This window comes from Tenebrio molitor, chromosome 9 (genome assembly GCF_963966145.1).
Source record: "Tenebrio molitor chromosome 9, icTenMoli1.1, whole genome shotgun sequence".
Classification (NCBI taxonomy): domain Eukaryota; kingdom Metazoa; phylum Arthropoda; class Insecta; order Coleoptera; family Tenebrionidae; genus Tenebrio; species Tenebrio molitor.
In genome coordinates, this window is record NC_091054.1 from 8689931 (window position 1) to 8701602 (window position 11672).

The 11672-nt window shown below is 35.8% G+C and overlaps 2 protein-coding genes across 2 annotated transcripts; both read left to right on the forward strand.

Annotated features, from left to right (window-relative positions):
* The first annotated feature begins 332 nt into the window (after nt 1-332).
* On the forward strand, nt 333-10655 carry LOC138138573 (uncharacterized). Its single transcript, XM_069058559.1, has 11 exons — nt 333-512; nt 560-1351; nt 1834-1984; nt 2039-2167; nt 7243-7612; nt 7703-7946; nt 8742-8969; nt 9016-9807; nt 9861-10011; nt 10069-10219; nt 10619-10655. The coding sequence occupies exons 1-10, from the start codon at nt 402-404 to the stop codon at nt 10197-10199; spliced, it is 3099 nt and encodes a 1032-aa protein (XP_068914660.1). The 5' UTR covers nt 333-401; the 3' UTR covers nt 10200-10219; nt 10619-10655.
* Nucleotides 4560-6565, forward strand: LOC138139019 (serine protease inhibitor 42Dd-like). Its single transcript, XM_069059175.1, has 4 exons — nt 4560-4751; nt 4797-5588; nt 5639-5789; nt 5848-6565. The coding sequence occupies exons 1-4, from the start codon at nt 4641-4643 to the stop codon at nt 5976-5978; spliced, it is 1185 nt and encodes a 394-aa protein (XP_068915276.1). The 5' UTR covers nt 4560-4640; the 3' UTR covers nt 5979-6565.
* Nucleotides 10656-11672: the final 1017 nt, after the last annotated feature.

The following is an 11672-nucleotide window of genomic DNA, read 5'->3' on the forward strand; positions in this document are numbered from 1 at the left end:
AATAATGCCGAATCCGGAAAAGTGCCCCGAATGCTTGGAGCGTTTCCACGTTGAATGGCAATGGAAATCCTCTCAAAAAGGAATTTCTTAGATTTTGAATCTCCTGATTCCGCGATAAGTCGGTCTCCGATGACATTAATGAAATCGTCTTGTATAATAAATAACTATTAGGCGATCGAACAGATATTAAACAATAAAGTCATTCACTGTATCTCCAGACCTAATCAATTCTAAATTATTCCAAATAAACAATTAACTGTTTTTGTCCTTGAACTTTTGTTACTAAGGTGGGGTATCTCTTATCTTCCATATAAAAACACAAATAACACCATTTCTTCTAGTATATATGCTTCGTTGAAACAAGTTTATGTATTTGTGTCTTCGTTTTTGTCTGTGTCGAGATGAAATGTTTAACAGTATTTCTTCTAAGTGTGTATTTGGCTCTGGCTGAAAATGCTGCTGTGCAAGAATTCACAAAAGCCAACAATCTTTTTACTCCTGCCGTCTACAAAGTGTGTTAAAAACGTGAAAAATTTTCTTCTACAAATTTGAGTTTTAGCAAATTTCCCAAACCCAGAAAGGCAATTTCTTGGTGAGTCCACTTTCTGCTGAAACTGTTCTGGCTTTCCTTCAGTCGGGTTGCAAAGATGAGACTGCACAAGAACTCCGAACTGCTTTACACCTTCCCGATGACAAAGAAACAGTTGAGTCTGCAATCAAATCGCTGCTTCCAAAGTTGAAAGGCAGCGATTTGTATACTCTTCACACGGCGAATAAAATGTACGTGAAGAAAGATTTTCCGATCAAGGAAGAGTTTAAGAAGGCAGCAGCTCAAGTTTATTACGCTGATACAGACACTATAGACTTCACACAAAATGTTCCAGCTGCTAACATAATAAACACTTGGGTAGAGAAGCACACGAACGATAAGATCCACAATTTGATCGATTCCAATTCTTTAGATGAAGATACTAGGGCAATTTTGATAAATGCTCTTTATTTTAAAGCAAACTGGTCTTCTCCATTTCCTCTATTTGCAAGTGGAAATATAAGTTTTTACAAAACTGCCACCGACATTGTACAAGTTGATGGTCTCCGACAATACGAAGTGTATTTTAATTATTATGAGTGTCCTCATTTGAAAGCAGAATTCTTGGAGTTGCCATTCAAGGGAAATGAGGCCTCGATGATGATCGTTTTACCAAAAGAGAGAGACGGGCTTGCAGCTCTCGAAAATCAAATAGAAAATGTTTTCGCACCGATGCACACTTTAAAAACAGAATACTTGAACGTAGTTTTACCCAAATTTAAAATCGAGACTTTAATCAACTTCAAGAAAATTTTAAAAAACGTGAGTGATAAATTATTTTATCTACGATCGTGTAAAAAGTAGGCACTTTTTGCACTAAAAATCGTTGTCAAAGTTCACGTTTAGTGAAACTGACGGAATCGTGCCATAAAACTTTTAGTGCAGGCTTTTATGGCACAGAACTGTCACAATATGTACAACAATTCAATTTGTTGGAAACATTGTTTAGAAGTAGGTTGCTAAACAACGTGGTTCTCAAACGACTTTGGTTATTTATTAAATATTGAATCAATGATAATTATTTTATACAAATTTATATTGAAACCGGTGCGATGATCTCACGATCGTAGATAAAATGTTGTAAGACATACGTGTAAAAAGTTCCTTTGTTGCACTCACACCCTTTAAAATACTCCCTCGTACCTCGGTCGTATTTTAAACCCGTTCGTGCAATAAAGGAAAACTTTTTACGCTTATATCTTAAATAACTAAAACTGTATTAAATAACCAAATGCCTTTTGTAGTTGGGGGTGAACAAAATTTTCGACGAGAAAAAAGCCGACCTTAGTGGAGTTGCCGGTGAAAAGGGAGATCTTATTGTAAACGAGGTGGCCCAAAAAACTTTCATTGATGTCAGTGAAGATGGTGTAGAAGCCGCTGCAGCTACGTATGTCCGTGAGTTTTAAATAAATTAATTTATGGGGTGGTTTGTTCAATATTTAGTTGTAGATGTAGCAGTTCCTATTAGCGCTAAACTTGGAACCCCAAAGATCTTTAATGCAGATCATCCCTTCATCTTCTATATCAAGGTTAAGGACACGATTATATTCGCAGGAAGGGTAACTGACCCTAAACACTAAATTTCTTTAAAATGAAATTTTTATTTGTGCAATATTAAAAATTTACGGAATTACAAAATATTTCGTTTTATTTCTGATCGATTAATAAGAGAGGGAAGTTGTGTGGCTTTACCCATTTTCCAGAGTGAAACTACAATCGACGTTAAAAACATTTTAAAAGAGGTAAGGAAGTTGAAATCGGGGGCTATAACTCGGAAAGGGTGTAAACGAAGCATTCTAAAAGAAAAAAGCCGATTTCAGTAGTCTTGCATGAAATAAGGGAGACGATCACTATTGTAAAATTTTGTCAATTATCAAATTGACAAAATTTTACAATAGTATATTATACACCAAGGTGAAGAAGTTCATGATTATTGCCAGAGCCCCAAGATTAGAGCTCGAGACGTGCCGAGGGTTCTAAGGCGCGAAGGCTATAAGAGACTTCTTCACCGGGATTTATATACTATTTTTTCCACTACTAGATACGTTAAAATCCTGTCGGATAATAATTATTAATTAAATTATTTTTCCGATGCGACGATCCGAGTTCTCATTTTTCAACGGTTGCTATGAAAATCGTCTACGTTAACCAATGAAATCAACGAAAATCTTTCGTTGCTAGGTGACGGGCTGTTCATTATTCACCTAGGTTAATAATGAAAATTATTATTAACCTTGGGAGAGCAATTCTACTTCTGGGGTCGGTTCGAGAGTCAATAATGAAGCTTTTTGAGACTAATAGTGGAAAATAGTATATTATATACCAAGGTGGAGAAGTTCATGATTATAGCCAGAGCGCCAAAATTAGAGCCCGAGGCGCGCCGAGGGTTGTAAGGCGCGAAGGCTATAAGGGATTTCTCCACCGTGGTTTATACAGGGTGTTTGAAAATTACTAGTACAAAAAAAAACTGTGGCATCTGGAAGCCCTAAGAAATCCAAGAAACCAATTTTTAATTTTTTAAAACAAAATGGATAAAGTAATCCTATCCCTACATATTCTACGCCTCAGGCGGGGCAATATTTTTTAAACCTTGGTAACCAAGCGTGATAACGAAGGACTATACAACAATATGAAAAATTTATATTTTTTTGCAAGATCTTGGCAACCACAGATTGACAGTTTAAGAACATCAAATTTTTTATTTCATTATTGCTAAACAACGTGAAGTATCTTTTTAAAATACCTTAACTCAGTGCCGCACTAACAATTTTAACCCAATTTTTAGTCATTTTTATCTCGAAAACTAGAGGATTTTTATTAGAATTTTTTTTTGCCGATGACTTCAACTCACCATCACCAATTACCAGTTTTTTTTTGTACTAGCAATTTTCAAACAGCCTGTATACTATTTTTTTTCACTATTAGATACGTTAAAACCCTTTCTGATAATAATTATTAATCAAATTATTTTGTCGGATGCGACGGGTCCGAGTTGTCACTTCTTGACAGTTGATATGAAAATCGTCTACGTTAACCAATGACACAGAGGACAATCTTTCGTTGCTAGGTGACGGTTGTTCCATTATTCACCACTGGTTAATAATAAAAAATTATTTACCTGTCACTGGGCCAACGTAGAAAAACGAAACTTCTCAGTGTTCTACGACAACCGATAAAGCTAGACTTTATCACTAGCAGTGAAAAAAAGAGTTTTATGCAGGTTACTGAAGTAGGGGTAGGAGTTTCTGGTTACTGAAGTAGGGGTAGGTGGTTCAGATTGATTGAACCTTCAGTATATTCAGTTCCATCGAGTGCATCTCCTGAAAAGTCCAAATGGTTCAAAGCGTTTCATCCCTTTGTGTAAAAATCAAAGGAGTGTTTGTTTTTGTTGGAAAAGTCCACAACGTAGCCACGTACGATTCATCTGATTTCTGAACATATGGAGAAGGAATCTAGAAACAAGAAAAGTTGTTAAGAGAAACGCTTTATCACTATGTATTTGTCTTATAAATACAAAATGAAGTCTTATCTAAGATAAGCTTCTTTTAAATTTGTAGGTTCGTTTTTATAGGCTTTAGGCGAAGTATATTTGTAAAGAAATAGTCATCCTTAAGACTGTTATTGTCTTTGAACTCCAGTTAGAATGAAAACAAGCTTTGCCAGTTAAGTAATTCTAACTTGCAAATGTGTTTAGAGTAACATCGAGAGATAATACAAAATAATTATAGGAAAAATGTTTGCCGCCTACCAGAGTTTATTGGTTAATATTTGTGAATTTATCTCATGCACCTTTTTTCAAGAAACTTCAACAATAGTAGTTTGCCGAACGAACAGATAATACCCAATACAGTTTTTCGCTGTTTCCTCAGCCACAATTAATTCTTACTTATTCCAAATAAACAGTCTTCATTAACTGCTTTTGCCCTTGAACTTTTGTTACTAAGAGAATAAACGTAGATAGGGTATCTCTTATCTTCCAAATAAGAAACACAAATAAAGGTTTGTTGAAACAAGTTTATGTATTGGTCATCAAATCTTCGTCTGGAACAAAATGAAATGTTTAACCATACTTCTTCTAAGTGTGACTTTAGCTGTGGCTGAAAATGCTTCTGTGCAAGAATTCACCAAAGCCAACAATCTCTTCACTCCTGTCATCTACAAAGTGAGTTAAAAATTGAAAAACTTCTTCTACAAATTTGAGTTTTAGCAAATTTCCCAAATCAAGCAAGGCAATTTCTTGGTGAGTCCACTTTCTGCTGAAACTGTTCTAGCTTTGCTTCAGTCGGGTTGCAAAAATGAAACGGCACAAGAACTCCGAACTGCTTTACACCTTCCCAATGACCAAGAAACAGTCGAGTCAGCAATCAAATCGTTGCTTCCAAAGTTGAAAGGCAACGATTTGTATACTCTTCACACGGCGAATAAAATGTACGTGAAGAAAGAGTTTTCGATCAAGGAAGGGTTTAAGAAAGCAGCAACTCAAGTTTTTTACGCTGACACAGACACTATAGATTTCACACAGAGTGTTCAAGCTGCCAAAACAATGAACAGTTGGGTGGAAAAGCACACGAACGATAAAATTCACGACTTGATCGATTCCAATTCTTTAGATGAATACACTAGAGCAGTTTTAATAAATGCTCTTTATTTTAAAGCAAACTGGTCTTCTCCATTCCCTCTAGCTGACAGTGGAAATATAAGTTTTTACAAAACTGCCACCGACATTGTACAAGTTGATGCTCTTCGACACTTCGAAGTATATTTTAATTATTATGAGTGTCCCCATTTGAAAGCAGAATTCTTGGAGTTGCCATTCCTTGGGCACGAAGCTTCGATGATGATCGTCTTACCAAAAGCAAGAGACGGACTTCCAGCTCTCGAAAATCAAATAGAAAATGTTTTCGCACCGATGCACACTTTAAAAACAGAATACTTGAACGTATTTTTACCCAAATTTAGAATCGAAACTTCAATCAACTTCAAAAATATCTTAAAGAACGTGAGGGACAAATTATTAAATTGTATTTAATAACCAATTGCTTTTTGTAGATGGGGGTGCAAAAAATTTTCGACGAGAAAGAAGCCGACCTTAGTGGAGTTGCCGGTGAAAAGGGAGATCTTATTGTAAGCGAGGTGGCCCAAAAAACTTTCATTGATGTCAGTGAAGAAGGTGTAGAAGCCGCTGCAGCTACTTTTGTCGGTAAGTATTAAGTAAATTAATTTATATGGTGTTTTGTTCAATATTAATTAATTTGTAGTTATACCAGTTCCTCCTAGCGCTAGACTTGAAGCCTCAAAGAACTTCATTGCAGATCATCCTTTCATCTTCTACATTAAGGTTAAGGGCACGATTATATTCGCAGGTAGGGTAACTGACCCTAAACACTAAATTTTTATCAAATGAAATTGTTATTTATGTAATATGTATTAGATTTTATGATATTACAAAATATTTCGTTTTGTTTCTGATACTGTAATTTTCGATTCTAACCTGTTCACGTTAGACTGAACATTAGTGGTGCAAATCGCACATATTTGGCATTAACTTTCATATGAGTTGTCATAGTAACAGGTCAGTCATTTGCACCACAGCTGTTCTTCCCAACGTGAACAGAATGATATTAGTAAAAGTATTAGTATTGAGTGATTCAAAATGATTGTGGATAAAACTGGCAACTATGTATGAAAATTTATGTGGCAACTGTGTGAGTGGGATAGAGTTGACATTTCTTTAACAGTTCATAGTCGCGCACAAAATCAAACGCACGCATATGAAATGTCATACAATTGTCAACTCTACCCCATCCACACGGTTGCCACATAAATGTTCGCACATAGTTGCCATATTTATCCACAATCAATTTGAATCACCCAATATTTTATAACGTGTGGCCTTCATCAACTGTCAAATATTTTATGAAACAGGAAGTGTGATTGTGTGTGTATAATTTGTCAAATAAAAGATATTTCGTTTGATTTATTGAACTTCCTTTAAAGTTCTGTTAAAATGGGAATCAATTTTGAGTCCGAATTTTTTTATTATGCAAATAAATACTGAGAACCAATAAAACTTTTCCTTGTATTTTCTTCAATGTCTTTAGCTAGTGTTTACTTAATAGAAAGTAAATCTGCAATAGCAACCAAAAATCTAAAATATTTGCTTGTATTTCTAGTCTAAGGGATCTTAGAAGAAGAAACCTGTGTCTGAGGCAAAAAAATACACGATTTCTTCAAGTTTTTGTCACAGTTAATTCCAAATAAACACTGTTAAAAATATTTTGTCCAGTTTGCGAATTTTGCGACTGAAATAATTAACTTATTTATCTAAATACTTGACCCCAGCTGACGACAGATTGTAACTTCTTACATCGTGTGCACATTCTTCATTTGGCGTTCAATACAAACGTGCTCCCAGAAATGAAGATTCTGATCATTTTTTGTTCGCATTTTGCAGCTCCACAGCTGAAGAAGTGATCCTAGCAGACTTAAACAAACTCTTTTCTTCTTCATTTTGCAAAGCAAGTAGTACCAAGGAGTTTTTCGTAATAAAAAGTACCAACAAAAAGAATTTTTAGAGGGTCTTGACTCTCAGCAACAACCATTCGTGGTAAGTCCATTGTCGACACAAATCATCACGTCTTTAGCCCATTTAGGTGCCAGACCTGACACTGTTACAGAAATCAGCAGAGCGATACATATGCCAAACAATAAAGAAGTTGTTAGAGATGTGTACAATGTGTCACTTCCATTATTGACCGAGTTACGGAATTACACTCTCCATTTGGCGAACAAGATCTACGTCAAAGACCGGTTGGTGGTCAAATCAAAATACAAGAAGTTGGCAAGCGAGGTTTACAACGCAGAGGTGGAAAATATCAATTTCAGCGAGCGTGGTGCAGTAGAAACTCTAAATAATTGGGTGAAGAATCAAACCCGTCAAGACATCAAGGATGTGGCCACATCTGACGATCTAAATAACGAAACTACTGCGGTTTTGATAAATGCGGTGTACTTCAAAGCAAAGTGGGCCCAACCTTTTGTCCGCTCTTACGCTACGGTGGGAGATGCTTTTGACACTTCCGTCGGAGTCACAACGATCTGAATCATGCACAGGAGTGGGCAATTCCTGTACTACGAGAGTAAGAGTTTAGACAGCAAGTTTTTGGAAGTACCATTCCAAGGTGAAGATGCTTCCATGACAATAATTCTACCCAACAAAATGAGAGGGTTGCCCCCGCTCGAAAACCAAATCGAAAAGGCTCTTCGTCCTTGTAATATGACATTCGAATACGTCAACGTGGCTTTACCCATTTTCCAGAGTGAAACTACAATCGATGTTAAAAACCTTTTAAAAGAGGTAAGAAAGTTGAGCTGGGGAGCATAACTTAGGGAAAGTGTTGTAGATGGGTGCGAGCGAAGCATTCCAAAAGGACACAGCCGACTTTAGCCGTCTTGCAGGGAATAAAGGAGACGTGATTATTGACAAAATTTTGCAAACAAGTTTTGTGTCGGTTAGTTAAGTGGGCGTAGGAGTTCTTGGTCACAATAGTAAATGGTTTATTAAAAAAATATTTGAACGTGACTGATTGAATCCTCAGTACATCCACATCCATCGAGTGCATCTTCCAAAGAGCCCAAATGATTCAAAGCTTTTCATCTCTTTGTATTCTACGTAAAAGTCAAAGGGGTGTTTGTTTTTGTTGGAAAAGTCCACAACGTAAGCACGTACGATTCGCCTGATTTCTACCGGAGAAGTAATTTATAAGAAAAGAAACGTTGTTAAATGAATTGTTAAGTGAATATTATATTTATGTTAAATTTCTTTAGATTTATTGATTCAACATATTTAGGCCAAGTATAGTTATTAGTCGCCATAATTGACTAATTTCAACTTGCAAATTTGTTTAAATTACCATCAAGATAATACAAAATAATTTTAAGGAAAATGTTTGCCGCTTATCACAATTTGTTGTTTATTAATGAATTTATCTCTACAATTTTTTTTCCAAGAAAAATCAACAAATATATTTTGCCGAACGAACAGATAATAACCAATACAGTTTTTTGGTGTTTCTTCAGACATACTCGTAAATAATTCTTAATTATTTCAAATAAACAATCTTCATTAATTGCCTTGAACTTTTGTTACTAGAGGAATAAAAATGTATGTAAGATATCTCTTATCTTCCAAAAAACACAAACAACACCATTTCGCTTAGTATATAAGCTTCGTGGAAACAAGTGTGCCTTCATCTTCGCCTGGGTCAAGATGAAATGTTTAACAGTATTTCTCCTAAGTGTTTTTTTGGCTCTGGCTGAAAATGCTGCTGTGCAAGAATTCACCAAAGCCAATAACCTCTTCACTCCTGCAGTATACAAAGTGAGTTAAAAATTTTAAAAATTTCTTCTACAAATTTGAGTTTTAGCAAATTTCCCAAACCGAGAAAGGCAATTTCTTGGTGAGTCCACTTTCTGCTGAAACTGTTCTAGCTTTGCTTCAGTCGGGTTGCAAAGATGAGACAGCACAAGAACTCCGAACTGCTTTACACCTTCCCGATGACAAAGAAACAGTCGAGTCTGCAATCAAATCGTTGCTTCCAAAGTTGAAAGGCAACGATTTGTATACTCTTCACACGGCGAATAAAATGTACGTGAAGAAAGATTTTTCGATCAAGGAAGAGTTTAAGAAGGCAGCAGCTCAAGTTTATTACGCTGATACAGACACTATAGACTTCACGCAGAGTGTTCAAGCTGCCAAAACAATGAACAGTTGGGTCGAGAAGCACACGAATGATAAAATTCACGACTTGATCGATTACAAGTCATTAGATCAATATACTAGAGCAGTTTTAATAAATGCTCTTTATTTTAAAGCCAACTGGTCTTCACCTTTCCCTCTAGCTTCAAGTGGAAAATTAAATTTTTACAAAACAGCTACCGAAATTGTACAAGTTGATGGTCTTCGACATTTTGAAGTGTATTTTAATTATTATGAGTGTCCCCATTTGAAAGCAGAGTTCTTGGAGTTGCCATTCAAAGGAAATGAAGCCTCGATGATGATCGTTTTACCAAAAGAGAGAGACGGACTTGCAGCTCTCGAAAGTCAAATAGAAAATGTTTTCGCACCGATGCACACTTTAAAAACGGAGTACTTGAACATAATTTTACCCAAATTTAAAATCGAGACTTCGATCAACTTCAAAAACATCTTAAAGAACGTGAAGCACAAATTATTTATAAATTGTATTCAACAACCAATTGCTTTTTGTAGTTGGGGGTGCAAAAAATTTTCGACGCGAAAGAAGCCGACCTCAGTGGAGTTGCCGGTGAAAAGGGAGATCTTATTGTAAGCGAGGTGGCCCAAAAAACTTTCATTGATGTCAGTGAAGAAGGTGTAGAAGCCGCTGCAGCTACTTTTGTCAGTAAGTATTAAATAAATTAATTCATGAGGTTGTTTCTTCAATATTAATTATTTGTAGTTGTGACAGTTCCTTTTAGTGCTAAAATTGTAACCCCAAAGAACTTCATCGCAGATCATCCCTTCATCTTCTACATCAAGGTTAAGGACACGATTATATTCGCAGGAAGGGTAACTGACCCTAATCACTAAATTTGTTTAAAATGAAATTGGTACAGTGCGCCCAGAAATGTGGTAGCAACTTTTACACAAAGTGTCACAAGATGGCACTTTCGAAAAGCCAAATTTGTTCAATCTTGCAACATTCAATTTTTGAATTTTTTCAAAAGATTATGTTAAGGAGGTTTTCCGAACAATTTTTACCCCCGATTTGTGCACTAAAATTTGTCGAGATGTTGCTCGAAGGGTTCAGTTATGCATTGAGCATAACGGTGGTCAATTTGAACATTTTCAATAAAATTTAAATTTGAATGTTTTACGTTTGACAATTCTTGACATTTATTTATCTCAATTTAGATAGCGGCGTTGCCATGCATAAAAAAGGTCTCTGTAAAAAAGTGTCATCTTGCGGGACCAATTGAAAAACTTGCTACCACATTTCTGGGCGCTCTGTATTATAAAATATAAAAATTTTAGAAAATTACAAAATATTCCGTTTTATTTCTGGTATTGTAACTTTCGATTAGTAAGAGAAGGACGTTATCCGTTATATTTTATACAACGGCTGTTCAAAAAATTAGTGTCCAGGTGTCCAAATATATTGCTTAAGTTTATTTTTAACTTATCCTTCTTAGATCATGTTGAGGGCATGGTTACCAGATCGGTTAGATCCCTTGGGTTTGTCATCAGAAACTCTCGGAGTTTCAATAATACGGATACTGTGAAACGTTTGTATTTTGCTTTCGTGAGATCGAAATTGGAATATGCTAGTGTGGTTTGGTCTACTGGTTATAAGTCACAGATTGAGGATCTTGAGAAAATACAAAGACGTCTTCTAAAGTACTTGAGTTTCAAAGTTGATGGTACTTATCCAGAGAACGGCCATCCACAACATGACCTGTTACGTCGTTGGAATGTAGACAGTCTTTTGCATCGCCGCGTTTGCCATTCCCTTATTTTTTTACATCGACTAATTAACAACGTCTTCGACTGTCCTGAACTGCTGGGTAAAATTAATTTTCATGTACCTAGGCTGGCATCCAGAAATCAGTTGACTTTTTATATGGATACTCCTCGCACTAATACGCAAAAATTTTCTCCGCTCTTCATGATGTGTCATAATTCTAATAAGTTACCTTCCCTCGATATTTTCAACTGCACTATTAGAGACATAAAGGGGATGTGCTTCAATACAGATTAATATACTGATTTTGGTTTTTCCTACCCTCTAATTGGACTACATGTCTGTTGGGTGGTGTAATAATAATAATAATAATAATAATAATAATAAAAATTATAATAGGGGTGGCTTTTTGTGGGTGTCAAGCGGCGAAGGTGACGATATACTCAGAGGATGAAATAGGGGTGAAGCGGCGAAGGTGAGGGTATTCCAACTCGAAAAAACTGTCTTTTTTTCTTAACAGGGTTGAAAATGGTAATAGGGGTTGGTTCTTGTAAAATTAAAGTGGACAGTAATTTTCTTCTTGTTTTGAAGATCAAGTGTAC

Bases quoted from the DNA above. Each gene is read 5' to 3' on its own strand.
- LOC138138573 (XM_069058559.1), top strand. From the start codon at position 402: ATGAAATGTTTAACAGTATTTCTTCTAAGTGTGTATTTGGCTCTGGCT. The intron at 1,352-1,833 runs GTGAGTGATAAA...TGCCTTTTGTAG, and splicing joins TCAAGAAAATTTTAAAAAAC to TTGGGGGTGAACAAAATTTT. The intron at 9,808-9,860 runs GTGAAGCACAAA...TGCTTTTTGTAG, and splicing joins TCAAAAACATCTTAAAGAAC to TTGGGGGTGCAAAAAATTTT.
- LOC138139019 (XM_069059175.1), top strand. From the start codon at position 4,641: ATGAAATGTTTAACCATACTTCTTCTAAGTGTGACTTTAGCTGTGGCT. The intron at 5,589-5,638 runs GTGAGGGACAAA...TGCTTTTTGTAG, and splicing joins TCAAAAATATCTTAAAGAAC to ATGGGGGTGCAAAAAATTTT. The intron at 5,790-5,847 runs GTAAGTATTAAG...ATTAATTTGTAG, and splicing joins CGCTGCAGCTACTTTTGTCG to TTATACCAGTTCCTCCTAGC.